The sequence below is a fragment of the Sabethes cyaneus genome, chromosome 1, assembly GCF_943734655.1.
Source record: "Sabethes cyaneus chromosome 1, idSabCyanKW18_F2, whole genome shotgun sequence".
NCBI lineage: Eukaryota > Metazoa > Arthropoda > Insecta > Diptera > Culicidae > Sabethes > Sabethes cyaneus.
Genome location: NC_071353.1, coordinates 49,290,508 through 49,315,626, shown reverse-complemented (window position 1 = coordinate 49,315,626; position 25,119 = coordinate 49,290,508). Strand labels below are relative to the sequence as shown.

Genomic DNA, 25,119 nt, shown 5'->3' with positions numbered 1-25,119 from the left:
ACGTTAACCTTCCTAGTGCATTGGGGTCGTTTTCGACCCATCGGCATACTTACAAAGCTTGTTACTCAGTAACGGTACGAGCTAGAGACTTGAAATTTTCTGACTTTTCCTAACTTTTGAAAATTAGCATTGTGGGGGAGTTTCAGCTTTCAGCGACATCTAGAAGAGCCACAGCAAAAAAAGTTACATATTATGCATTAAGGGTCGAAAACGACCCAAGTTTTGAAATTGCTCTCATTCATCCATTTTCAATCCGATTTTCGTTTTCTTTACCTCGTTTGAAAGATATGGCCAAAAACTAGTACCCAAGGTATGTTGGGGAATATTTGTTGACTGATGGCCACTTCTGCGTCGGTTCCGGAACACCCCCTACCAGGTCCCGGGGAACATTTTCATATTTTGAGATAATTCATTTTGCGGCACATAAAATCACATTGGCTTGATAAAATAACAACAATGAAAGTATAATGGGGTGTCAGTCGCATATAATCCGGTACCCGGTATTTATAATGAACCGTAAAACGGGGTAACTCGGGGCATATGAATTACCCTGTAATCCAAAAATGTCCCCAAAACCCGGATACCGGATAGTCCGGAACCGATGATTAAATGGTAATTTTGGCTCCAAAATTTTTCCATTGTACTTCCATTAGTGTTATTTCATCAAGCCAATGTGATTTGATGTGGCGCATGATGAATTATCCTATCCAAAAATGTTCTCATAAACCGTGCACCCGATGTTCCGGAACCGATGATGAAATGGCCATTTGTCTTCAAATGGTCCCCATAGCTCTTGGAACTGTTTTATTTGATCAAGGCGTTGTGATTTGATGTGCCGCAAGATGAATTATTTCATAATCCAAAAATACGCGGAACCAGGTACCGGATGTTCCGGAACCGATGGCAAAATGGCCATTTGGCTTCTAAATGACCTTATTTTATTTTCATCAGTCTTATTTAATCAAGCCGATGTGATTTGATGTGTCGCAAGATGGGTTATCCTAAAATACAAAAATGGCCCCAAAACCCGGGTACCGGATGTTCCGGGACCAATGCTGATGTAGCCATTTGCCTTCAAAATGTCTTTATTATACTTTCAATAGTCTTACGTTATCAAGCTGATGTAATTTGACGTGTCGCAAGATAAATCATCCTAAAATTTAAAATTGTCCTCAAAAACCGGGTACCGTATGTTCCAGAACCAATGAGGAAATGGCCGCTTGGGTCCAAAATGTTCCCATTGCACTTCCATTAATCTTATTTTGTCAAGCCAATGTGATTTGATGTGCCGCAAAATGAATTATCTCAAAACATAAAAATGTTCCCCGGGACCTGGTAGGGGGTGTTCCGGAACCGACGCAGAAGTGGCCATCAGTCAACAAATATTCCCCAACATACCTTGGGTGCTAGTTTTTGGCCATAGCTTTCAAACGAGGTAAAGAAAACGAAATTCGGATTGAAAATGGATGAATGAGAGCAATTTCAAAACTTGGGTCGTTTTCGACCCTTAATGCATAATATGTAACTTTTTTCTAATGCAGTAGGAAGGTTAAGGAGGACATCATGCAGCTAAAGAACAACAAGTCACCTGGAAAAGTTGACATCGGAGCGGAGCTTCTTAAAATGGGACCAGAAAAGCTGGCCGTTTGTATACACCGAATAATTGTTAGAATTTGGGATACGGAACAGCTATCGGAGGAGTGGAAATTTGGGGTCCCGCTCTATAAAAAGGGCGACAAATACGACTGTGAGAATTATCGAGCGATCACCGTTCTCAATGCAGCCTATACAGTGCTGTCCCAAATCATTTTCCACCGACTATCACCAATTGCGAACAGATTTTTGGGACCTTAACAAGCCGACTTCGTCGAAGGTCGCTCTACAACGGATCAAATATTTACACTGCGGCAAATCCTCCAAAAGGGCCGTGAATACAGATTTCCCACGCATCATTTGTTCGTTGACTTCAAAGCCGCATATGATACCATCGACCGGAAAGAGCTATGGAGAATCATGTACGAGAACGGCTTCCCCGGGAAGCTCATCAAACTGATTAAATCTACGATGGATGGTACACAGTGCTGTGTTCGGATTTCGGGTGGATTGTCAAGTTCATTCGAATCACACCGAGGGCTTCGTCAAGGTGATGATCTTTCATGCCTGCTGTTCAACATAGCGCTACAAGGTGTTATGAACCGAGCGGATATCAACACGCGGGGCACGATATTCAACAAATCTAGTCAATTCGTCTGCTTTGCCGATGACATGGATATTATCGGCAGAACATCTGTGGCGGTGGCTGAACAGTACACCAGACTAAAGTGGGAAGCAGAAAAGATTGGGTTAAAGGCAAATATGTCTAAAACAAAGTACATGCCTGCCAGCGGATTCGAGGCCGAACGACGCTGCTTGGGCAGTAGTATATTGATCGACGGCGAAGAGTTTGAAGTAGTCGACAAATTCGTCTACCTTGGCGGTAACGGCGGACAATGATACCAGCCGTGAGTTTCGGAGGCGTATTATCAGCGGAAGTCGTGCTTACTATGGGCTTCACAAGCAATTGCGGTCAAGCAGACTAAGTCCCCGAATGAAGTGCACCCTGTACAAGATGCTTATTAGACCGGTTGTTGTCTACGGGCATGAAACATGGACAATGCTCGAGGACGACCTGCGAGTGCTCGGAGTTTTCGAACGACGAGTGCTAAGAACGATCTTCGGCGGCGTACAGGAGAACGGAGTATGGAGGCGAAGGATGAACCATGAAGTCGAACAGCTCTATGGCGAACCCAGTATCCAGAAGGTGGCTAAAGCTGGGCGGATACGATGGGCAGGGCATGTTGCAAGAATGCCGGGCAACTATCCTGCAAAGATGGTGTTCGCCTCAAATCCGGTAGGAACAAGACGACCAGGACAAGTATTGGAGAGCGGTAGCCCTGTACCGGGTTATATGGAGAAACTTTGTACAACAGGCTTTGTCTTAGGACGGCAAGCCACCTAAGTCAGTAAGTAAGTAACTGTATAATATAATCCTTAAGATTTGATAGTGCTGTTTATCTTGGGGTTGCTGAATTGCAGTATTTTCTATTCTAGTTTTTGCAAATACATACCATTCAAAAACTGACGTGACTCTAAATAGTGTACTAATAATTTAAATAACACATTTACTCAGTTTTCAGAATGTTATTAGGTACACACAATATAAAATATTAACAACAATTAAATAAAAGAGTGAAACAGAATAAATACCTGCTAACTATCTCAATAATTTTCCAATTACAATGATTTATCTTCATACAAGTCATATCGCATTGCAATAGGATTTTTTCCTAGTATATTACCAACCAGCCGTGCAAAAACTTTACCGCTGCTAGAAAAAATAGCATTAAATAAATTTGCCTTCCTATGGTTCTTAAGGCAAACGTTGATGAAGAGACAAGACACAGCTTTAAATTTTAATTTTCCAAGCAAATCGCTCGGAAAAGCCCCCGAACGTATGTTTAATGCCTGGCCATTAATACTACTTTTTTCTCCATTTTCGTATCCCTCCTGCATCGTCTCATCCGCCAAAAGCTGCGGGATTCCCTTCAGCAACAAAAAAAAAAAGAATCCACGCTATCATCTATGCTCAATCAGGCTCCGCTCGAACCGCGATGACTCGACAAAGAGGATGCGAATAATAGCGATATGATCTAATTGAACGTGAGAAAAAAATCGATATCGTAAACCACGTGTATAGACGAATCAATTTCTTGCGAGTTAACGGCTATGCGCAAATCTGCGTTGAAACTATTTCAATCATGGAAATGAATTGGCAATCGAGTTAATGAAGAATGAAGATCGACGTAGACCGTATCTGAACATCAAGACTAGTAGTGCGGAATCGGGAAACTTTGGCGATTATTGGTTACTTAGCTAAATTAAATAATGTCGTTTATTGTCCATATGGATGCATAAAGTTGCCAGATAAACATTATCTCGGCTATCTGCACGCTGGACAGCGAATAGAGAATGAACGGGGAGCATTGTCGTTCGCCGCTTGCCGCGGGTATTGTCGCCCGAGAAAGACATTGTACCGGTCTCTGTCTCCGGCGAACTTTTCAGGAATCCTTCCTTTCCATCCGTCGTCGTCTTGCAGTCGATAACGTAATGTGTGTCCCATTTGCCAAACTTTTGCCGATAACTTTTCGGGTCGATTTGCTACTTTTGCTTTCGCTGCAGACCGGATGCCGATGGATGCGATAGTCAGAAGTGCAACGTGGGATGCTGTCCCGTATTTCACGAGCGCGTTGTTTGAAAATTGCAATACCTTTCGGTGCATCAGATAATATATGCTGAGCGATGTATGGCTGTTAGAAAGCTGCAGATTAAATCATAATACAATCTATTTTATCAATATACTCAACATTGACATAAACTCATCTCAAACATTCTAGTTATTTGACAAAAAAATATACAGTTCGTGGAAAAACTAGATAATTATTTTCCAATGAAGTATAAAAACAAGCAATTCACATCAAAGTTATACAAATGGCTCCAACATCAGTGAAGAAATCACAATAAATCATTTTCATTTGTCCGATAGATCGTAATATATATAAAAACAATTTGTGTGATAGAATTATATAAATCAGTGGCCAAAATAGTCGCATAAATAATTCTAGCACCACACTGGCAAGCATCTTTTTCCGAAGTACGAATCTCAAGCAAATTCCCATAGAAGACCACTATAGGATGCGGCATTGTCCTCGTCCAGCGTAGAACCGATTTCCACCCTACGCCGTGTAGCTTGACAAAGTTACAATCTAGCGGCATCGCTCAAAGTGTGACGAAGATAAAATCTTACATAAGCGACGGACTGAAACCGTCGCATCCACAGCTGGAGTCGGTTGGCGAACAAAACATACATAAAAAAGTCCCCACTAGACTAGTCAACTTGCCCACGGCACATGCACGGATTCTTTCCTTCCCGTGCGGCGCGTCGGCTAGAAGTCCGACTTACATAATACGAAATTAGTCACCCTATGCAAACCGTTTGTCTTTGTGAGGCTTTCTCCTCGTCGATTATTTATTTGTAATTTATTCATTTTTCATTCTTTTCTGGCTTCTGCAATAAATCGCAATCTCCTCACGTATCCCCCTCTTTGTTTCCATTCCAGAACTCGATCAGACACAACCTATCGCTGCACAATCGATTCATGCGAGTACAAAACGAAGGAACCGGCAAGTCATCCTGGTGGATGCTGAATCCAGACGCGAAACCGGGCAAATCGGTACGCCGGAGAGCGGCCTCGATGGAAACGTCCAAGTACGAGAAGCGCCGCGGCAGGGCTCGGAAGCGAGTCGAAGCTATCCGACAGCAGGCGGCTTTGGGACTTGCAAGTAAGTTCGTGATAAGGATGGCTAAGAATGACATTTTCATTTGAACATTCTCAATAAGCAAGCAAAATTAAGTTAGGGGACTAGTTTTTCAGAATTTGATGAGCAGATGGACAATCGGAAAGGGTTTCAAATCTGCAGAATACATATTAGGCCGTATGAATAAAACAGTTTGCTTTGCTTTTCCCGTGTAAATCTTATGGGAGAGTTTGCTCTAACTCTTTTGTTGATTTCAGATTATCGCCGCCACCGCAACTCTTTTATTCATACGGCCTACCTACGAACAGATACCGTGTTAAACCATTTAGAAAATTACACAAACAATACTAAAACAAGCTTTAAAAAAATTAGATCGAAATTCGTTTCAAATTTGGCTTAGTTTTATTTCATTTATCTCAAATTATTGTGTTAAATGTGTTTATCCAAATTTTTATTTAATTACATAGTTACTTACTTAGCTGCTTACTTATTTATTTGTTTATTTACTTACTTACTTACTTGCTTACTTACTTACTTACTAACACTCTTACTCACTAACTTACTTAGTAACTTACTTATTTACCTACTTAATTACTAACTTACTTATTAATTTATTAACTTTTTGTAATGTGGCTTTTAACCAGTGTTAAAAATAGGGGAAAATGAGCCAAATGGGACACTTTCCAGTGGCAAACAGAAAAGGTGTTGGCACCACGAGATTCTCCGAAAATTTTTACATAAGATCACCTATATTTATTCAGCCTGATGGCCGTATCTCAATTGCGTCTGTTTTTTCGCTCGTTTTTGCCCATATTGGAGTGGTTGGTTCGCCCCAAAACTACTAACTTGCTTCCCAAGCAGCATTGTGAGTTTCATTGCACTCCTATGGCGGTTTTTATGACCAATTTTGGTCTTAAATGTCATCATAAGAGTGTAATATAATCCAAATTGTTACTTGGGCTACTTATACTTACTAACTTATTAACTTACTTACGTGTTTACTTGTTTACTTACTTACTAACTCACTCACTCGCGACTACCCTTACTTACTTACAGACTTACTGACTTATCCTTACTTACTTTCTACGTCATGCCAACTAGGCTTCGTGTTCTTCCTAAAACATATCAAAATAAAGTATAATGCTACATTTTGTTCTTGAATAGATAAGGAGGTACATTGATAACACATTTTGTTATTGAGTAGATATTTAAAACATTGGTTGTAAAATGAGTTTAATAACTGATTTTGTTATCATATCTTATTATGACCTTAAAATGATATTCGATATATTTCATAAAATTTTTTTTAATGATTTTATATTATAAATATTTTATAAAATAATTTTCAATATGTCATATGCTACTGCATTTGTTAGTCAATAGCCTAATAATACAAAAATATGTTATTCCAAATTCTGAATACAGTCATATTATTGCTTTGTGATTCAAATAACACAAGTAGTTATTCTGTTGGCCTTAAAAGAACAAAATTTTGATATTGTTTTTTGTTCTTTTACCAACTATGTCCGCCAAGACAAGATCAAATTTTGATATGAGTTATTCGATTTCCATAACACATTTTGATATTATTTTGCTCTTCGCGTCTGCTCGGGTAGGTAACCCTATCTTTCCACTTGCCCGGTAGGTGTTCTGTGTCTCAAATTCTAACAGTTAGCCGGTGTAGAGAAGTGGCCGGCTCTTCTGGTCCCATTTTAATGAGCTTCGCTCCGTTTCCATCTTTCCCAACCGATTTATTGTTCTTTAGCTGCATGGCATCCTTAACGTCGCCTGGGCGCCATTCAGGTGTACAACAAAGTACTGCTTCCACCTTTCGGTCACCTCACGATCGCCCATCAAAATACTGCCATTCTTATCCAGACTCATTTCGGCTCGCATCACAAAGCCTTTGCGGGATGCATACTCCCGCTTTATCTCCTGGAAGATTTGGAAGATCTTCCGTTTGTATCGTTTCACGTAGTAAAAATCATCTATCAGCCTCCTACATTCATTGTCAAATCATTCGTTTTGTTGATTCCGTGCCACATGCCCGATGGAGCACTCCGCTACACTGTTAATGGCTATTTTGATGACGCTCCAACAGTCCTCGAGAGCGGCTTCGTCCAGCTCGTCCTCTTCGGCAGCGTAGCTTCGTGTGAGTGCACCTAGTTTGTGGCGAGGTCCGGCTGCTTCAGCCGCACGAGATTTAACCAAGGCTGGCACTGGTACCGAATGTTATTCACAACGAAGAGTCTTGGGCGCATCTCAACCATCACTAGTAGTTCGAGTTAACGTGAGCGCTTCGATAGGATCTGACGCTGATGTCTGAGAATTGCCGACAGTCGATCAAAACGTGATCGGTCTGTGATTTCATCTGATTTGGTCATTCCGCAGCCTCTTTCAAGGGCAGAGGTAATGTCGTTAAAAAACAAAAAACAAAACAAAAGTGGTCCTAAGTTACTGCCTTGCGGCACACCAGATTGATTCGTGAACGGAGACGATACCTTCGAGCCAAGTTTCACTTGTAATACTCTGTCGCACAAACACGAGCGTAACCATGTAGCAAACTGCTGCGAAACACCCAGTCGTGATATTTTATCAAGCAGTATGTGACAAGTGATGCATTCGGAGGCAACTTTCAAATCAGTATATAAAGCTTGCTTCAGATAGTATTGGAACAAAAATAATTGCGTGTATTTCCGCAATTTATCATTAAATTCAAATTTTTTTCTTACAAAAATGTAGCATTTTCTTCATACTTTTAAGAAAAAATGCGGATAAAATTATTCGTCACGGTTTCGAAGAAATTCTCGTACTTTTCTTGTAATATGGTTCATTAGGCGACGCACACTTTCTTCGTCCATCGTTTTGGCTACCTTATTCCACCAGGTCTTCATCTGATTGATGTCATTAACAACTTTTCCCTTTGCCTTGAGTCTCCTCTTCATGATTGCCCAGTTTTTCTCAATAGGGCGGAACTGTGGGCAATTGGGTGGATTAAGGTCTTTCGAAACAAACTGGACCCCTTTCTCTGCATACCATTCTTGAATAACTTTGCTGTAATGATAGCTTGCCAAATCTGGCCAAAACATCACGGGATAGTGGTGGGATCGAATAAACGGCAAAATTCGTTTTTGAAGGCACTGTTTTTGGTATAGTTCCTGCGTCATTGTCTTATTTGTAACGAAAACTTTCGTTTTTCTGCCACAGCTGCAAATGCCCTGCCAAATCTTAAATTTTCGTGGAAATTTGTCGGCAAAAACAAATTTAAATTAGCCAAGTAAAATTTTTGACCTGGCATTTGCCCGAAGTCAACCTTGACATAAGTTTCATCGTCCATCAGGAGACACCCGTCGAACTTCGTTAGCATCCGGTCATATAGCTTTCGAGCACGGATTTTGGCCACACTATTCTGTTTTATAGTTCGGTTTGGCTGTTTGCTAGCTCGATACGACTTGATTCCTTCTCGAAGTCGAGTTTTCCTCACGGTATTATGGGCAGCCCGAATTTTCTGGCCAAATCACGGTTCGACAGATTGGGATTTCTCTTGATGGTTTTCAAAATCTTACCACGCAGTTTCCGGTCGACAGTTTCACTCCGATGATTAGCGTGAGGCTTGCGAATCGTCGTCAATGTTTCCTTATACCGTTTGATAACGCGCCATACGGGATTTCTGGGCAATTTCAGCTGTTTAGGTAGCCTATATGCAGATCACGATGGATTTTCCAAATAACTGTGCACAATTTTTTCCCTTTTTTCGGCTTCTATGTTGTTTGCTTACAAAATACAGTCGTTTTGCGGAACGTCAAAAATGCATCGGTGAAGCTAACAAAATTTCCGGCACGTGGGCGCTAAGAACTTCCAAATCCGTACAATTAGAGCGCCACAATATGAGCAAAAGTTTGTTCCAATTCTAAATGAAGCAAACTGTATCACGTCTACTTGATACTTGACCTCAATTTCAGTAATGCAATTAAAAGTAAAGTCAAATGGATTCAACATCACAGAGCGGCCAGCCACGAATCCATGTTGGTTAGAAAAAGGTAATGTTTAGTGCTACGAATTAAAGCATTGCTCACGATTATTTCAAATAATTTGGAGGCGGCGGTCAAACTCGTAATACCACGGTAGTTTCTGACACTTCGGCGATCTCCACTCTTGAATACCGGGAACAAAAACAACGGCAAGGATTCCATCAGGTCCAGCACAATACGATGTTTTCAATTTTTTGGTGGCAGTGGTGTTCCCTGACATGAGCTATTTCGAAGATGTCAAAATCGACGCAGTTGGCTAGAACCACAGCTCCATCAACTGGTCCAATTAGTCTAGGATCACAAGTGAAAACCTTCGAAAAGAAGGGAGCAATGCATATGCGCATTATACTTACTTACTTACTTAGGTGGCTTGCCGTCCTAAGATAAAGCCTGTTGAACAAAATTTCTCCATGTAACTCGGTTGAGGGCTACCGCTCTCCAATTCCTCGGACACAGAGTACTCTCCGCCAGATCTCGCTCCACCTGATCTAACCATCTTGCTCGCTGCGCTCCTGGTCGTCTTAATCCTACCGGATTTGAGGCGAACACCATCTTTGCAGGGTAGTTGTCCGGCATTCTTGCAACATGCCCTGCCCATCGTATCCGTCCAGCTTTAGCTACCTTCTGGATACTGGGTTCGCCATATAGCTGTGCGAGTTCATGGTTCATCCTCCGCCTCCATATTCCGTTCTCCTGTACGCCGCCGAAGATCGTTCTTAGCACTCGTCGTTCGAAAACTCCGAGCACTCGCAGGTCCTCCTCGAGCATTGTCCATGTTTCATGCCCGTAGAGAACAACCGGTCTAATAAGCGTCTTGTACAAGGTGCACTTTGTACGGGGACTTAGTCTGCTCGACCGCAATTGCTTGTGGAACCCATAGTAAGCACGACTTCCGCTGATAATACGCCTCCGAAACTCACGGCTAGTATCATTGTCCGCCGTTACCAGTGAGCCAAGGTAGACAAATTCATCGACTACGATAATGCGCATTATACGAATATTATAAAAGCTCATGATAACAGTATAATAGCGACACCTAGCGGAAGATAAATTTCTTTTTTCTGCGAAAAAATGATCGCTCCTATGATTGGGAATCGAAGCTAAGCTCGTTTGTTATATTACCGTAAGGACAACCGATGACACCGCAAACCACAGAACCACGACGACTGCATATCAAGCGGGTTAAATTGCACAAGTAACTATATTTTCTGTTACATACAATTTTTAGCAGCCCGATTTCGTCGATAACGATGTCAGGCCATAATCGTGCATCTAATGAATATAAATATGAATATGAATGAATATTTTTGAATTATGTATATTTTTTTCTAAAAAATACGAAACTAATTTTTCAGTGTAGTGTTGCTGTTTTTGGTCCCGAGCACTACCAAAACCCGGTGGAATCAGTCCAACGATACACCGTTTGTTATGTGTTTGGATTCTGAACGGAGTCACTTCCCCAGTCATTTATTGCATTAGCAATTGCGACGACACCCCATCAGCCATATATACGTTTGCCATACGGACAGTTGCCATACGTACGATTGCCATACAGACGAATGTCATAATGTATGCTTGCCATAATAGACGGGAGCCATACAGACGAATGCCATAATGTACGTTTGCCATAATTCATATTTTTGGTATGGAGGCCCAGAACTATACTTCGACCAGTTCAAAGCTTAAAGGACCAGCGCGACCATGTCGCAAGAGGCCTAACAGATTCAGTGTAAAAAAAGCAGCTTTGCCGCTTTTCATTTTGTAAAGAGTATCTCGATGCGAGGACTAGGGAAAACTAACTAGACGACGGTAAACCTAGGAAAACGAATAGACCTAGACAGATGTGATTTCTGCGGGGGGACTGACCCCCCCCTCCCCCGCAGTGGCCGGCGCTTCCGACGGCGGGTCATCGGCGAACACTCGCCGTTGCCTGCGGCCGGCTCGCCCTGAATCATCTAGGAAACGTTGAATATATGAATTATGGCAAACGTACATTATGGCTTTCGTCCATTACGGCAAACATACATTATGGCATCCATCTGTATGGCTCCCGTCCATTATGACAAACATACATTATGGCATTCGTCTATATGGCATTCGTACGTATGGCAACCGTCCGTATGACTATCGTATTTATGGCTCTCGTCCGGTCACCGGTCCACAAATACTTCAATAGCGCTTCTATTATTGCTGCTACTACTACCCTAACGAAATAGTCTGTCAATGTTTCAATCAAAGAATAGTCTGTTTCGGTGGTTTTGGAATTATCGAAATCAGGTCTCCCCTATCCTTGAAGCAGTGCAAAACTGATTAGTTGAATGAAAATAGCTTCCTAACTTTTTCCACGTTAAACGTATTTGTGGTTTTTGAATTTTTAATGAACCCATAGGCAGGCATTCGCTTATATTATATTGATATCAGAATGGTTCGAGTGGGAGACCTAGCTTGGATGATTCAGCATTTTAGTGCTTCTAAATAATTTTTAAAAGACAATCTTTATAAAGTACATAGATTTCCCCCATAAGTTACTCGCAACTTTTTGCTAATGAAAATTTCCTTTTCTAATTGCAGCTAACGCTTTAAACGATGCCACTCCGTCGCCCAGCAGTAGCATAAGTGAAAACTTGGACGCGTTTCCGGACAGTCCCCGGCAGAGGTATGTATCTAAGCTGACTCAAAACGATGCTTTAGACATTTCCAGTTTCTTCCAAAATGCTTGCTTTCAATGTGCTCTCGTAGATTTTTTCATTACGATCTTGTGAATGAATTGTTTAGAGTTAATTTGCTGCTGCAAAAAAACTTGGGTTCCTCTCTCGTTTCGTTTTATGATTTATATGTTTATACATTACTATTTTACTATTATTAGTACCTTTCAACTGTCCCCCGACTTTCGGCAACGTGCCTCGTCGAATGCGAGCTCATGCGGTCGCTTGAGCCCGATCCAGTCTATAGTAGGAATCGATAACACGTGGACCTATCCGCCGGATCTGGCAGAACTGGCAGACCCTACGGAGAGTGGTCAGATCGTCGAAACGGAGGTCACCCCCCAGGGGCAATCCCAACTGGATCAACTGGCCGGATCATTTGCGGATGAACTTACACTGCAGCAGACTGATTTCTTCAAAGGGTCAGTATAGCAAGTATTGTGGCTCACTCATCACTACTCATCCGCATCGTCTTTACTATGAGACTAATGTATCCTAAACCATTACGAATCACGAACGCCGGAGATGGGATTGTGCGAATCTAACTGCAGGTTGACTGTTTACTAACGTTTATTTCGTACATTTTGTTGCTTTCCCACGGCTAAGTTGTTCGAAATGCATGCAGCTTTTTATGACAATTTTGACTAGAATGATTTAAGATAGTTGATAGTAGCATGTCTGTGTTAGAAGAAGTTAAATACAATCTTTCAATCATAGATTAGTGATGCAATCTTAATGTTTGATGAGATGACAGAAGGATGTATAGGTCACAATATACATTTGCATGGAAATCTCATTAACAACTAGACACACCTTGACGCTCAATCAAAATTGTTATTATCAAAGTGTATTTCCACTCTCCTGGCCATACTTCTGGAACAGGTTCAACCAAGCAACGACGCTTCACAGCCAACCTCCACCACCATATCAGCCACCGCAGCCGTACTCTTTGCATGCGACGGTGGCCCAACCATTCGGTTTCCAGCAGCAGCAGAGCCACTGTCCGATTCACCGCCTGCAACAGTGTACCTGTATGCTACAAAACAATGCCCGCGAGGTGCGTAAACGCTATGGGTGGCCCTAAGATTCGGTCTCCACACTCCTAATCACGTAGGTACTAATCAGCTATATTTCGATACATTTGCAGAGCATGTCGCCCGCGTCCGGAACCGGCATGTCACCGTCGTATCCCCATAGTGAACCGTCGCCGGATTACGCCATGCTGGTGGGAGCACGTGTGATACAGCGAACGCCATCGACCAGCCCTCCGTTGACACCAAACACCGTTTGCGGTATGGTGACGACGCATCAGAATGGTAAGTCGGTTTCCTACCGTTTGGCTTACGATCTGAACACTACGAATGCACAGACTAGACGATTTCCCTACAAACAAAATTCTTCCTTCGAGTTTTAAATTGTCAATTATAGCCCTGCTTTAAAAATTAGATGATTTTATGACACTGTACTATAATTTAAATAAATTAAATCCAGTGACGTGAGATGTTAAAAAGTGTGGAAGGGTGTGCCTAGGAACACGACCGTGGGGTTGACGTAAAATTACGAATGCAGCTACAATGCAACAATGAATGATATTTTTCAAATTGTTTAACACGTTGTTACGCAAATTTGCAATTTCCCGTGTTTTAGTTAATGCCTTGAAATACTCAGCAAAATTTTTTTAGATTAAATCAAGATTAAGTTTTCGAAATACCTGGCCTTGAATATCATTTTCATCAGTTTGTAAAAGTTTGTAATTTTTCTAAGACAAAACCGCACATCCTCTGGTGATTGGCGGTGATATTACGGTAGTGTTTACTAATAAACGGAGGGAACGGTACAAAAATGTAATGAAGCAAAGGTTTTGATAGTATCTCCAGCGCGTGATAAGACGTAAAGAGGAAAGAGCGGAAAATTAGGTAAGGGAGGGTAATTGAAGATACGCTTATTAAGTTTGTATAACATTCCTCTTTACTCAAGCTTAGGAATCCACGTACCGAACCAAGCTATAATGGGAACCAATTAAAATCGCATACGTACCCAACTTTTCCCCTAGGCGCTGTGAATCACAGGTATTGGTGAACCATTGAATCACAGTATACTAGGTAAAAAGGAAACTCTACAACCTCTTTATTGCGTGTGCGGCGTATACTAAACTCTAGGGACACTGGCGAGTTGAATTATTTTTGGATACAAATTGCGCCTGCTCCCCGTCGTCGATTGTAGTCCGTTATCGAACAAGAAATTTAATAAGCTTTCTAACAGGACGATGAAACTGTACAGGCACTTACTACTAGTAACTTCTACTCGCTAGGCACTGGGTGTTAAGAATCGCAGTTAAACATGGGGTTGGTGATATTACATTAAAAACAATTTTTGCGTAACCAGTTGTAACAGCAGTCCACTTTGAATAACAGATAAGAAACTGCATTCTAATTGACAAACGATATACCTTAATCCATTATGACCCAAGTACGCCCAAATTTGGAACAAATGAAGTAAAACTACGTAATTTGCGGCTCGAATGTGTTGGGAAACTCAGAATCGCTATTTGGAATGGTTACAGGTTAATACCTAAAATAATAATACAATACTTGCTTGATTTTTCATATCCAATGGTATTCAGGAAAAAATGGCCGCATACACTCTTCGAGCTGGACGGAGTATCTTGCAGATGGTATATATAGGTGTATAATTTTCTATATTCTTCCGTGTTTACTCGCCTATGCTTGACCTCAATGCTCTAAACGTGCTCCGAAGAAATTTACTGCCAATATTCCTGGTTGATGCGTTGTCTAGTTTCTCTATTTATTTGGGAGTTACAGCCTAGACAGCAGGATTTGCCGCTTCCATTAACGATGAAGGCATGGTTAAACTGCTGCTTCCATCTTGTTTCAAGCGCTTGAACCTTAAGCTTTGTTAAAAAAATTTTCGGGGTGCACGAAGTAGTTGTTTCGTCGTCCTTACTTGTGCTTCTGTACTGTTTTAAATAGTTTAAAACCATTTTGAAAACTCACTAGCTTGAGAACTGACAACGTATACACGTCAGACAAATTTTGCACTTGATTGACAACTCTGCATGTGTTTATAAATGACAAAACGGCTACTGCGTTAAAAATGTTCGCCGGAGGGAATTTGGACACATGTATTGCTGTTTTAATTCAACTCCGGTCCGGCTCCGGTATGAGGGGTATTAAGCATATTAATGAGATTGCCATTACCATATAAAATCTCTTTTACAGACAAAAGTATTGAAATTACATTTTTATCAATTTGATGTTCGTGGTATATTAGCCTCATATCTTACGTACTTATGATATTTTTATTCGCTCAGTTTATAACTAATAAATTTGAACAAATTCTAATTAAATTTTTTTGGATTTTGTGACGGACTTTATTATTAACGTAGACAGACTTTATTAGAAGTAAGAGAAATAGACATGTAACGAAAAGTAGTTATCGGTGGATCAGAAATTTTTCTAAAATTTGATCGATATGGCAAATATAATAGAAATTTGTAATATCACTATTGAAATAAGCATGAACATCAATCACTGTCAAGAATTGACGAATCAACCAATCACACGTAAGCATGATTTTGCTTCCCAGGCTCGCGACGACAAGTTTATACACTTGTGAATTCATCTACTTCGACATTGGAAAAAAACGACAAGGCTTTCGCGCCTCTTAGGTAAAGATTTAACCTATTAAACCTAGACCAAGTTGATGTTTTGAAAGTTAACAACGTTGTAAAAGTTTAAAACTACTTTAGTCGATTTTATAATTTGAACATTGAAGCCAGGCCAAATTGATGTCCGAACGAAAAATGAGCTTGTAGAAAAAAGCAACCATTCCTTCCCCTCAACCGATTATATCGATAATTTTAAAAATATACTCGAAACCGAAGTCTTGTATGAAAACGAGATAAAAACGAGGAATACTCATGCATGGCGTAGCAATTTAAGCAAAGAATCAAAGAATCGCTCAAAGATCTGCGTCAGTTAGTTGCTTGCAATTCTTTACATACTATTGACTGTATTGCTATAATATATGAAAATAACCAAGAAGCAAAGTGCCAAAAAATGTTAACGCAGATAAATTCTTTATTATTTTTGCTAAACTAAAAGTTGCGCATCCAATGACTATTAGGATGTTTTGAGCAAGTTCTTTAAGCCAGTAAACAAATACCATTCATCAAATGCAGTATGAAGTGGTTTAATTCGAGAAATTGAAAGCCATGTAAACAAGCAGTTGATACAAATGATGTGCAATTTGATAAACTTTATATTTCAAGGCAGGCTTGCCATTTTCTCACTCATTGTGCAAAAAGTGCACCTTTTTTGTTCAATACAATGCGCAGAGCTGCTGCCACAAATGAGAAATCCATCCACGCAAAGCGAAACAGGCTAAAAATATAGAGAAATATAAACAAACTTTAGTTTCTCATTGAGCGAAAAAGTTACTGCACGGGAATTCCAATGTTGCCATAACTATTTTCCACTATCGTCATATGCAACAGTTTTTGCACTGTTGCTGCTGCAAGAAGTCTAAACAGTGTCCCATATCATGGGCAGCCAAAAAGTGTATTGACATTTTGTTGCTCAGTTCACTCCTCAATGAGTAGAAGGTAGAATATCAATGTGCAGGTTGTTGAGCTATCACAGTCAGTAAAAAAGAGAAAAGTTAAAACAAAACGGAGCACAATAATTCGCGACTGAGCAAAGTGTAAATTTTTCTCTTCTCTTTTTTTTATTCTGAGGAGGAATCATGCGTGTTTCAAGGTATTTGTTGATAATATAGTAAATTATAAATTTGTGAAACAAACCGTTGAACATTTGTAAATGCCACGTATTGTCGAATGTTATCTACATTCGTAGTTCTACGTAAACGCGTCCGTGTCCCTAGCACAGAACTTCATATATTTTTTACACTTCACGTAACGTTTCATTGTAGACATTTTCATGCTTTTTAAAGATAAAATGTTTTCCGCCTTTTACCACAGCTTTACTCAGTTTGAATACGATGAAATGAATTTGGTACCCTATCATTTGCTCCGCAATATTTAATTTTTCCAGTGTATTTTTTTCTGTAATATACATAGTTTATGAAGTACTTTAATTACTTCAATTACATTGGTAGAACCAGAACTCATAGGAACTGACATAATTGGTTAGTCCCAAATTTATGCGTGCAAAAAATCTGTGTAAAAGGCATCTATGGTTCTAAGTGACTACTTGAACGAACCACTACATTCAAAACAAAATAAAAAATCAGCACTGAAGTATTCCACCACGCACACATATAAAGATTTTTTGACATTAGCTGTGGACCTCGCTGAAGCTGTTTGCAGTAGGAATAATATCAAGAACATCAAATTTCAAACTCCCGGATCCTCTCCATATAATTTGGACACTTTCATTTGATTTTGCTGTAAGTGTCCAAATTATGTACAGCAGACCCAACCAGTGGTCTAAAATAAGTTGGTTACCCTATGGACGATTAGTTGTGTGCAGCGTATGAATCTCAATACAAGCAACGTGAGTAACCTTTTCTCTCGCTGCTAAGCTAGATAGAATACTGTGATCGATTGGTGAAACTGTTTAGAGAGCAAAATCTTGTGATCAATGCTAAAGATTCACCGTTTGTCATGTACTGTGTGGATCGTGATCTGTGCGTGTGGCGATAACTCACAGATTTGATCAAAATCACTCATTTTCCATCCCTGGTCGCGATATATTCATGATGTCAACTATCGAAATTCAGCATGAAATAAGTTTTGAAAACGGATGAAACGGGTCGCAAACAGAAAAGATGTAGCGAGTTGGAGCGTCTGCATCGTTCTCAGGAAACGCGAAAGTTCTACCCGAAACTGAATAGATCCTGCAAAGGCATTTTTCTACGAGCCGAAATGTGTCTGGATAAAAATGGCAGTATTTTGACGGACGATCGTGAGGTGACCGACAGGTGGAAGCAGCACTTTGATGGGCAACTGAATGACGCCCAGGTGGAGAATTTGGCGGTGGCGAATGCGATTTAGACGGTGCAACAAACGGGGAAGAGGTGCCAGCCCCAACGATAGGCGAAGTTAATGAAGCCATCATGCAGCTAAAGAACAATAAATCAGCTGGAAAAGATGGCATCGGAGTGGAGCTTATTCAAATGGGACCAGAATATACAAAGGGCGGCAAGTTGGACTATGAGAATTATCGAACGATCACCGCTCTCAATGCCGCCTGAAAAGTCCCAAATCATTTTCCGCCTACTATTATCACCAATTGCGAACAGATTCGTGGGAACTTATCAAGCCAGCTACGTCGAAGGTCGGTCTACAACTGATCAAATATTTACACTGCGCCATATCCTCCAAAAAGGGTGGTGAAAACAGAGTTCCCACGCACCATTTGTTCGTTGACTTCAAAGCAGCATATGATACCATCGACCGGAAAGAATTATGGAAAATCATGGACGAGATCGGCTTCACAGGAAGCTCATCAGGCTGATTATTTTTTTGATGGATGGTACACAATGCTCTGTTCTGTTTCCGGCGGATTTTCCAGGTCATTCAAATCACACAGAGGGCTTCGTCGAGGTGATGGTCTCCCATGCCTGCCGTTCATCATAGCGCTACAAGGTGTCATGAACCGAGTAGATATCAACACGCGGGGAACGATCTTCAATAAATCTAGTCAAATCGTCTGCTTTGCTGATGATATGGGTATTATCGGCAGAACCCCTGTGGCGGTGGCTGTACACCAGACTACAAGACGAAACGGAAAAGATTGGGTTAAAGGTAAATACGTCTAAAACGTACTGTTCAGCGCAATCGATGCCGACCGATGCCGCTTGGGCAGTAATGTAATGATCGACAGCGATGAGTTTGAGGTAGTCGACGAACTAGTCTACTTTGGCTCATTGGTAACGACGGACATTAATACCAACCGTGAGATTCGGAGGCGTATTATCAGCGGAAGTCGTGCTTACTTTGGGCTTCTCAAACAATTGCGCAATTAGACCGGTTGTTCCTCACGGGCATGAAACATGGGCAATGCTCGAGGAGGACATGCGAGTGCTCGGAGTTTTCGAAAAACGAGTGCTAGGAATGATCTTCTGCGGCGTACAGAAGAACGGAGTATGGAGGCGGAGGATGAATCATGACTCGCACAGCCTATGGCGAATCCAGTATCCAAAAGGTAACTAAAGCTGGACGGATATGATGAGCATGGCATGTTGCAAGAATGCCGGACAACTACCCTGCAAAGATGGTATTTGATTCAAATCCGGTAGGAACAAGACAACCAGAAGCGCAGTGAGGGTTTGAGATTATTTACAAAACAAAAACACATAATGATTGTCCAAAAGCCTATGATAAAAGTGTATAGGTATACTTCTATCGCAATTTGCTTTACGGACATATGATCATGAAAAATGATTTTTTTTTTAATCTGAGAAAAATGGAGAAGTGCCACTGCAAGGGGGATTTCGGGCAAAACTTTAGAAAATTAAATAAGCTCGCTTACTTACTTTAGTGGCAACGGTCCGTTACCGATCCTGCGCCGAACGAATTATGGTTCTCCAGTACCGTCGGTCCTGGGCTGCCGTTCTCCAATCCCCACGAATACCAGCTGAACGTGCATTCTCTTCGAGTGCGGGATCTGCCTCGGAGTCTACGGCCTCTTCCTGGTTCTCTGCTGAAAATAGTTTTGGCTACTCTTTCATCGGGCATTCTGGCCACGTGTCCAGCAAATAAATAAGCAATTACATCAAATTTGGTTGAAATCGAGTTGAAACCAACGGTCGGGTGTCAGCGTTACGGTTTCAAGTCCATATAGAATTGCCGTACATTGTCAGCTTCATACGGCGGCGTATGCTTCTTGATCGTAGTGTTTTGCTAGGGGTGATGAAGGCCCCGAGTTTCCCGCTTGAATGCACCGCTAGATCTCGTTGCTAGTTGGCCGCGGTCATCAGCAAGCCCAAATACACGTACTCATTTACCACTTTTAGTTCGTCGCCGTCAATGGTTACCGTCCGTGTGAGGCACGTGTTTATTTCTTTCGAGCCTCTTCCTTTAATGTATTTGATCTTAGACGCATTCATTTTTAGCCTAATCCTCTTAGACCCCACTTTTTTGAGTGCTTCGATAATTTGAACAGTAATATTGAAATTTATTCTTATGGTGCAAGGAAAAGCCCAGTATAACTCCTTTCAAGCATTTCCTCCAACGGGTGCAAAACCTGCTCATTTTTGGATGCGTATAATAGATGCCCTGATTTTATTGATGCACTGTAGTGGGTGGCTGATGACTGCTGCATTAGACGGCTGGCGGTGGTAGCGTAGGGTGGCGGATTGTCGGAGGTGGGTACCTAGGTGGTTGGGCGGTGAGAGACGAGAAGAAAAACACAAACAAGGATGAGTAGAGTTTTTGCCATTAACGAAGGTATTGGGAAATCTGCTTCATGCTTTTTCTTAGGCACGCTTTGAAGCTGTTTAAGTTGGTAGCCATTTTACACGTTTCCGGTAGAGCATTGTATAAGCTGCACCCCTTGTAGCTAAACTTGTTCCTGCCGAACTCTGTGTACTCGAGAGTGTTCGTGAGATGTTCACGGAACACATCACTCGATCCAATCTAGCTCTGGTTAGTCGCGTCAGCTTATCGGGAACCACCGTGTTCGGCATTATCTGCCGTAGCTGGTCTCGATCGATTGTATTATATGCTGCTTTGAAACCAATAAAGATGCGATGCGTCGGCACGTTGTACTTCCAACATTTCTGCAAGATCTGTTGGATGGTAAAAATCTGGTCTGCAGTTGCGCGAGCCTTCATGAAGGCCGCCTGGCAATTCCCAACGGCACCCCGTGCTATCGGTGACAGCTGGCATAACAGGATCTGCGAAAGTACCTTGTAGAGGGCGTTTATCAGCGTTATGCCGCGATAGTTGCAGCAGTCGGGCCGATCACCCTTTTTGTAGATTGTAGAAACCACTCTTTCCATCCATTCCTCCGGTAACTTCTGCTCCGCCCAAATCTTGGAAATAACCCAGTGTTGGAGCCATTGTCGGTGTTTCTTGGCGATGTTTATAAAGCTCTACCGGTAGGCGCTCCTAACCATGCGGCTTTGTTGGTCTTCAGCAACCCGATTTCTCGTTTGACTTTTTGAAGATCAAGTACTGGGACATTACTATCTTCCATGGGCACTTTCGTTCCACCTCCTTCTGCAACTTCGCCCTTGAGGTGTTCATCGAAGAACTGCTCGCGCTCTTTCGAAGTTTGGTGTTTTACACTAATTCATTTCGTCAATTAGTGGTAGAAAAATAATACCGGGGTTATTGGGTTTGTTCCGAGTTGGTGTTCAGCGGGAGTTATTTTTTGTAAAATCATTCATATCAACATGTTGACCAACTGGCAGTGCAATTATTTTGCATTGCTGAGGGGTTTTTTGCCCAAGGCGTGTCGGTTTCAGGGCATTCACGCAAATCCTTGACCAAGACGTATCACCATTCTGCCTAATATCCTCAGTGTCATCTGGAATCTTCAGTATCACTGAACAAGGATTCAACGGGTGTATTCCAACAGTTCTGTTAATGTTTCTTAATATTAATTGTTGCGGCACACATTCCATAAATTATAGATGCTTCTCGGAATGAAAGCCCTATCTTACAACTTTTATGATTGCCAATCTCAGTGACTCGACGGAGAAATTCGCATAAAAGCGACTACTTGGCTTGGCTGGGATGGATATTGTTTACACAGTTTAGTAGAAGCTCCAAACACGCTTAGGGTCCACAAATAATTCTTGGAGAAAAATTTTCCATATGAAAATCGATCGGGAATTTGCTTTGAGAAATTTGGGAATTTGAGTTATTAGCGCTCGAAATATGACCGTGACCCTTTCCTGACGGGTACTTTTTTAGAGTTGTTGAATGGTACTTTTCCGTAAGACGAAGTCCTACGTCATGAGGTTCATTCAAACATTTTATTGTAAATGCTGATTTCTAAACTCAAACTTAGGCGTTAAGACTTTACGAAATTTTTGTTTGTCGTTTTAATTTCCAAAATCTACTCCATATCTCGTGATAGTCATATCACACAGATTAATATAAAAATAGTAATAGATAATGTTTTCCGCTGTACGCACATGTTTCAAATTATTGACAGTAAATACAGACAAACTGAAAGATTTAACCTATTTTCTATCAGTATTGGTATTGAATATTACCATTTCTTCCATCGAATCTTGATGTGTAAAAATCAATATATTTCTGCTTGCAGACAATACTCCGCAAACGTTAATGGGCCAATTTATGGAGGCGTTAAATAATCAAACAAATATAGACGATATAAACATCAACTTGGAGTCTTTTCCCGGCGGATTGGAGTGCAACGTTGATGAAGTAAGTGTGTCTCAATTTGATTTTGCGGCTCAATTTTCGATTGTAAACCCACTTTGCAGGTGATAAAACACGAGCTTAGTATGGAAGGATCGCTGGATTTCAATTTCCCAATTTCGAACCACAGCACCTACACACCAACCAATAGTTCTAACTCGCAGGATTCGACAATCAGTGCAATAGCCGCAACACCGAACCAGGCAACCGCACCGCTGCCCCACGGTCAGTACACAGCCCGGACGAGCGTCACACCACCGTCCTGGGTTCACTGAGGGTGGCTGTGAATTGGAGCGTACTTGATGGTGAGTTGTTTGAAATATCTGTTAGAATCGAATCAACCATGCTTTGCCTGCCAGCGGGCCTCACCAAGGCTGAGACAGCGTACTGTAATTGTATTTCAAATTAGCGCTACCGAAAATATGCAAACTTTCTAATGAAGGGAAACTTTACACTGCTAACTTATCGCACGGTGCATCACACCGTGACTGGCTGACGCCAAAAAGTCAATCAGCAAATTATTTCCAACTTTAACATTTTCCATCTTTCGCCGTCATCAGCCGGTTCTTGCACACTTTGTAGCCATGGTCATTTTTCTTCTATGAGCTACCCACCTTCACTGCTATTTCCGATCCACAAACTGACTGCCGGAATGTTGCCTTTCGACAGCTCATCTCGAGCACAAGTTCCGGGGATGTATATGCCGACGTAGAGTCTTAGAGTGGTCGATCTATGTTTTTTTGCGTAGGTTGTGGAAAAACTTTTATCCACAAGTCAAGCGCGAAAGTTTGTTCCTTTTCCACATTTTTCATATTCCCTCACCGCACTTTGGCTGTCGATGCCAAACGCTATCGTCAAGACGTGAAGTAGCCCTCCCGGAATCGCAGCCAAAAAAAAATCCTGCTTCTACAAACATTCAAGACGGTGGCTGTGGAATGGCCGTGTTGAGAAAAAGAAAATTCTTAAACAAGATTTCATACATATACGTCAGGGCCTCTCGAATCCTTGTTCTTAGAATGTTTTCACTCTGATTAATCAAGACCGGTTACTCCTTTGAGGGATGCTTCAATCTAGTGTGCTGAATATATTCAACACTTCATTGATGGATGACGCTTAACTTTTTTCTCCCAGGTTAAAAAGTGGTTTCGCCCAACCTGTCGACGAAGCGTGTTACGTTAATATAAGCCTGGAGAAAACACGATGCATCAATTTCGGCCCGACCGCGACATGGAAAGGTGAAAGTCCTGGCGATGCTGCTTGCGGTGCCGGTGTTAGGGCGAATAATGTGCGGATAATTTGTTTTAAGAAGTTTCGGCACTTGAGTGTTGCTTTTTTGTTGGAGATTCCTGGAAAATTTTCAACCTCGAACCCTGCTTTCGATGCACTGGGAAAACAGCGAGATTATATTATTCCAACTGGAGTGGGATTTCTTCGAACATTGCCAACCTAGCTTACGATATATGTTAAATCATATATATTTTACTTTTAAAATAACATAAGAATTTAAAACGATAATTTAATGGGTTTATTTAAAAATCACAGTTGAATGAAACTACCGTTCAGTTTTTCTTTAAAATGCTCCTACTTTAAGCTGTTTTTACCATCAATTAAATCTTGTGAGGTAGCCAGCTTAAGCAACCGTTTCTTGTTATTTTCGGCACAATCCTTAGATATTTCTTGACATCTACCATCAAAGAAAAAAATCCGTTTTCCGACCCCTTTCTCGCTCATCTAACGATGTAAAATCTCCAAGCTACGATAACGAAAGTAGCGATAGCTATTCAGGCGAAGCCACATGGTCATAGTTGGCAGTAGACAAGCGAAACTAGCAGAAAATATGTAGAAAAAAAGAAACAATAAGGAGCGCTTTAGAATGCACGGAGTTGATGAGGCGTTGAAAGCCAGCAGCTTTTAGCAGCGTCCTGTGTTTGCCCTTGCCGGGTTGGACGGGACGAGTACTGTTTTTATTCCGCACTCTGCGTCGGTTCGCGCTCATTTGCCAAAGCATAATTTCTTGCATAATTTATACTAATCGCCTGATCTGTATCCTTCCACTCGGTTGCCTTTCCCTGGGAAAGATCAATCAACTCAGCAGGGGTGAATTTGATTTTCTTAGCTTCACCACATGCCGAGCAGCCAAAAACAGACCTTGGTGCAGTGCGTGATTCAGCTTCATAGGGCGAACCTGGGTGGTGGTGGGAGTTGAATCAGAGGTGAAGTCACTCGAGATGATTTCGTTTAATTTTCCTGCTTACTTACTGACGCCGGAAGTGTTCCTTCGAGTCAATTTAGGGACCTGTGAAGTGGGGTCTCTTACCACGCAGAAAACCCAAAGTGTTTAATTAAAGCGATAAAGCGTCGAAATGGCGGCTTCACTCTAGAGCCGTTCAGACCCTCCGTATAGTGATGGTGTACACTCTTTGGTATTTTGGTATTTCCTGGTTCGACGTATGGTCGCGTAACTGTCGAACGGAAATGACTGGAGTTTGGACTGGTATGTTTATACACTTTACGTTGCAGAACTTTATTTTAAACGTAAATTTATATATTGTATGATTCAACCATGTAGACAGTTAAATTTTTGCCAAAAATAAATCATTCAATTATGCGGGTGAAAACAAAAATGAACACCCGGGCTGCTGCATACAGA

The 25,119-nt window shown here is 41.4% G+C and overlaps 1 protein-coding gene across 10 annotated transcripts in view; it reads left to right on the top strand.

The window, feature by feature from the left end:
• The window catches only part of LOC128732794 (forkhead box protein O), a 197,621-nt gene that overhangs the window by 129,340 nt on the left and 43,162 nt on the right, over nt 1–25,119 (top strand). For all 10 annotated transcript variants that reach the window (XM_053826177.1, XM_053826175.1, XM_053826176.1 and 7 more), the window contains exons 4-10: nt 5,157–5,379; nt 11,958–12,042; nt 12,253–12,513; nt 12,974–13,148; nt 13,239–13,407; nt 22,354–22,475; nt 22,535–22,774. In XM_053826177.1, the coding sequence (XP_053682152.1) occupies nt 5,157–5,379; nt 11,958–12,042; nt 12,253–12,513; nt 12,974–13,148; nt 13,239–13,407; nt 22,354–22,475; nt 22,535–22,744 (1,245 nt within the window). In that variant the 3' untranslated portion in view covers nt 22,745–22,774. The remainder of the gene's footprint in view (nt 1–5,156; nt 5,380–11,957; nt 12,043–12,252; nt 12,514–12,973; nt 13,149–13,238; nt 13,408–22,353; nt 22,476–22,534; nt 22,775–25,119) is intronic.